Below are 1,326 nucleotides of genomic sequence, written 5' to 3' on the forward strand. Positions count from 1 at the left end.
AAAAAAAAAAAAAAAAAAAAGACCTTCTAAGTCCCTTATAAATTCTGGTCATTGCTTCTCCATAAAGATGGATGAAAGACAAGTAGCAACACATGCTCCTAAACAATGTTACATGGCTTTCTTCTCTCCTATCGTGCTCCTGAACTTCTAGGTTTTAATTGATAGCCAATCAATTGAGAATTTTTTCATTCTGAAACAGAAAAGAAGATTCAAAAAAACTACTCCATGAATAGCTGTGACTATCTTACTTTTGTTTTGTTTTTTGAGACAAAGTCTCACTCAGTCACCCTGGGATTGAGTGCTGTGGCATTACATATAGCTCACAGCAACCTCAAATTCTTGGGCTCAAGTGATTCTCTTGCCTCAGCCTCCTAAGTAGCTGAGACTACAGGTGCCCACCACAATGCCCAGCTTTTTTTTTAGGGACAGGGTCTCACTCTTGCTCAGGCTGGTCTCAAACACCTGAGCTAAAGCAATCCACCCAGCTTGGCCTCCCAGAGTGCTAGGATTATAGGCATGAGCCACCTTGCCCAACTTTACTTATGTTTTGATTAATTACACATGTGGAAAAGTACACTATTCTCCACTTTTAAAGAGGAAATATTTGAAATACTTTCTTTTCTCTCTTAAAGAAAGAATATACATCACACAATCAAAAACCCTTAAACTAAACTGAGTTTAAATACATTTTTTTCAATGATGTTTACAGGTAGGCTTTAGCAGCTCCATGTTCTTTTCCTATTTCACTGTGCTAACCCTGACCTTCAAAGTTGAACCCAGAGTACTTGCCTTTCCAGCCTTCTCCATGCTTCTGTAACTAGTGCTTCAACTAGTGGGTCATGGGCCTCAACAGCAAACCTCAATAAAAACAAAAGAAAATAATTTTTCATACATAAACAATATATTTAAATCAGTAAAAACACATGCAGGAAGACTTATACTGCAAAATGAAACTCAAATTATTTTCCTCTTGATAAATCCTTATTTCTGGTCCACTCAATTTCATTTGTTTTCTTCTACAGCTTAATAAACATTTATAGTTTATATCCCTTCACTCTTCTATCTGCTCATTTCAAATAGTCCACTGATGAAAATATTGTATTCAAGGATATATTTTATGTTAAAAGTAAACATTACGTATATTACTTTGTTCTGACTAAACACATATTTTTATAGGAGAATGTAAAATATAAAACAAAGCTAACAGTGGCCAATCACCTTAATCATTAAGATTAAGCATTCTTTTCATGTACCTCACAGAAAAAACTTCGTGACCTGAGAAAGATCACCCACAAAGATATAATCATCCTTCTTGGTCTAATATGT

General features: G+C 35.1%; 1 protein-coding gene across 4 annotated transcripts in view; it reads right to left on the reverse strand.

The window, feature by feature from the left end:
- FASTKD1 (FAST kinase domains 1) overlaps nucleotides 1–1,326 on the reverse strand; it is a 61,994-nt gene that overhangs the window by 44,496 nt on the left and 16,172 nt on the right. For all 4 annotated transcript variants that reach the window (XM_023507536.1, XM_023507538.1, XM_023507537.1 and 1 more), the window contains one exon: nucleotides 790–858. In XM_023507536.1, the coding sequence (XP_023363304.1) occupies nucleotides 790–858 (69 nt within the window). The remainder of the gene's footprint in view (nucleotides 1–789; nucleotides 859–1,326) is intronic.

This window comes from Otolemur garnettii, unplaced genomic scaffold (genome assembly GCF_000181295.1).
Source record: "Otolemur garnettii isolate 467f Iridium unplaced genomic scaffold, OtoGar3 scaffold00187, whole genome shotgun sequence".
Classification (NCBI taxonomy): Eukaryota; Metazoa; Chordata; class Mammalia; order Primates; family Galagidae; genus Otolemur; species Otolemur garnettii.